The sequence below is a fragment of the Helicoverpa zea genome, chromosome 2, assembly GCF_022581195.2.
Source record: "Helicoverpa zea isolate HzStark_Cry1AcR chromosome 2, ilHelZeax1.1, whole genome shotgun sequence".
Classification (NCBI taxonomy): domain Eukaryota; kingdom Metazoa; phylum Arthropoda; class Insecta; order Lepidoptera; family Noctuidae; genus Helicoverpa; species Helicoverpa zea.
Genome location: NC_061453.1, coordinates 13,977,021 through 13,979,194, shown reverse-complemented (window position 1 = coordinate 13,979,194; position 2,174 = coordinate 13,977,021). Strand labels below are relative to the sequence as shown.

The following is a 2,174-nucleotide window of genomic DNA, read 5'->3' as shown; positions in this document are numbered from 1 at the left end:
TAGCGTAGTTAGGTTGTTCTCTAAAGTATGCGGATTCTTTAAGGCCAATGCTTAGGCTGCTTCGTTGTTCGAAGTGTTAGCACGGTGCTTATACGAAGGAATCCCAATAGAACAGAGGTTGGTTTTACCGCCATATCTATAGATATATCAATGAAAATTGAATTGAAAACCATATCTATAGATGATTTTCAATCTCCAAATAAAGAGAACAAGTAAGTTAGCTGCGCAATTGTGCGTAGTCCACTTCGTTTGATTTGCTTCCACTTTATTTAAATAACGACATTTTCTCAGTTTTGACATAAAACACCTAAAATTTAAAACTTTCAGTAAATAGTACCTAAAATTAAACGCAAATATTTAGGCATGGCTGAAGTGGCGAGAAGTAACTGGTGTGATATGTGACAGAAGAATGCCGGTCAAGCTCAAGGGTTTAATCTACAAAACCATCATACGTCCAGTCCTTACGTATGGCAGCGAAACATGGGCTGCAACCAAAAGGCACATACATACCATCCAGGTTGCCGAAATGAAGATGTTGAGGTGGATGTGCGGCGTCACTAGGCTCGATCGTATTCGTAATGAATATGTGCGAGGAAGTTTAGGGGTGCGTGATGTCGCAGATAAGTTGCAGGAGAATCGGCTACGGTGGTATGGCCACGTAAAGAGAAGACCACCTGATTACGTGGGAAATTTGGCTCTGCAACTTTCCATCCCCGGTCGAAGATCGAGAGGGCGCCCCAAGACCAGATGGCGGGACGTAGTGTCGAAAGACATGAAAGAGTGCCAGGTGTCCGAGAGCGACGTCATGGATAGAGCGAAGTGGAAAAGAAAAATAAGGAAAGCTGACCCCACCACCATGTGGGATACATAGCAGGAAAGAGAGAGATTTAGGCATGCGTTGGAGCGTGGTTGGAGCTCAAACGACTAGAATATAGGTCTGTATATTTGACATAGTCTTCTCACGTCCTTCCCTTGCTACTCAATATATCAGCGCAGTGATTGCGCCACGCGCTCATACTAATATATCGAGTGGCATTTCCAGATATTTCAGTATCTACGTATATTGAGAAATAGTTGTGCATTAATTGAAGAGCTTGCAGCTAAGTAGCGTTTGACGCGGTCGCTACATGGATGGGTGATAGGTCATAATGAATTGCTTCGCGTTTCAGGAAATACGTCCAATTGTGTCTCCTAACTTGCTGTATAATAAGCGTGACAGCTCGACAGTTTAAGACTTGTTTTAATTAGCAAAAAAGTATTACTTAAATAAGAATGAGACAACATTTAAGTTTAAAAAAGGATATTGCATTATAATACACGTGGTATGATGGAAGAACAGCCTTTTTTCTCAATAAATTAGCGTGCGAAGTTGAACGAATGTTACACAATTTCATCTTCCTTTTCCCTATCAAAGGTAACACGGAACCATCTAAAAAAACATTCAAACATAAGGTAAACACACCACTAACTGTCCACTACAACATTAAAAATAATACAAGAAAAATGTATAGAGATAAAATTGAAATGGGACCGGTCATAAAATGTCACGCGAAATTTGCAACACTTTGCGAAACAACGGCGCCTACCCTTTCTAATTTTATTCTACAGTTTTTTAAAAGCGTATAAAAATGCTTTGTCGGGCTCGTCTGATACGTGACTTTTTACAAGTTTCACTACAGCGAGGACTTCATACTGTGAATACGAGGGAATAGCAAATGTGTCGTGAAATACAACGTGTTGGATTTTTATTGGAACTTACTTGAGTGTACGTGATACTATTTTCTATAAGTTATCTCATGTGTGGCTAATATACCTGTAGAAAAGGTTTACGCATGTTATTATACTGAAAAACATAAAATGAATTCAATATTAAACTACTCGTATGTCATATTTTTAAATAGATTCTGATGTAAAACGCTCCTCGACATAATTATGTGCACTTGAAAAGATAGCACAAAGTGACACGTGTAAATAATTACAAACTAATAAACAAAACATTATAAGTGCAACTTAGTTTCTGATTTCCTGCATTAGTTATGACCACAGGAATTGCTGTTATCTATTAGGTATATTAATTCTATATTTGGAGTATCTCCACCCACACATACATCACATATGGCAATAATACCGTACGTGGCTGAAGCGATATCAAAGCAATTTGTTCTAGAACCCTT

General features: G+C 38.6%; 1 protein-coding gene across 1 annotated transcript; it reads left to right on the top strand.

Moving 5' to 3' along the window:
* The first annotated feature begins 368 nt into the window (after nt 1-368).
* On the top strand, nt 369-881 carry LOC124641702. The gene has a single exon (XM_047179871.1). It carries the CDS (start codon nt 410-412, stop codon nt 869-871), a length of 462 nt encoding a protein of 153 aa, XP_047035827.1. The 5' UTR covers nt 369-409; the 3' UTR covers nt 872-881.
* Nucleotides 882-2,174: the final 1,293 nt, after the last annotated feature.

Bases quoted from the DNA above. Each gene is read 5' to 3' on its own strand.
- LOC124641702 (XM_047179871.1), top strand. From the start codon at position 410: ATGCCGGTCAAGCTCAAGGGTTTAATCTACAAAACCATCATACGTCCA.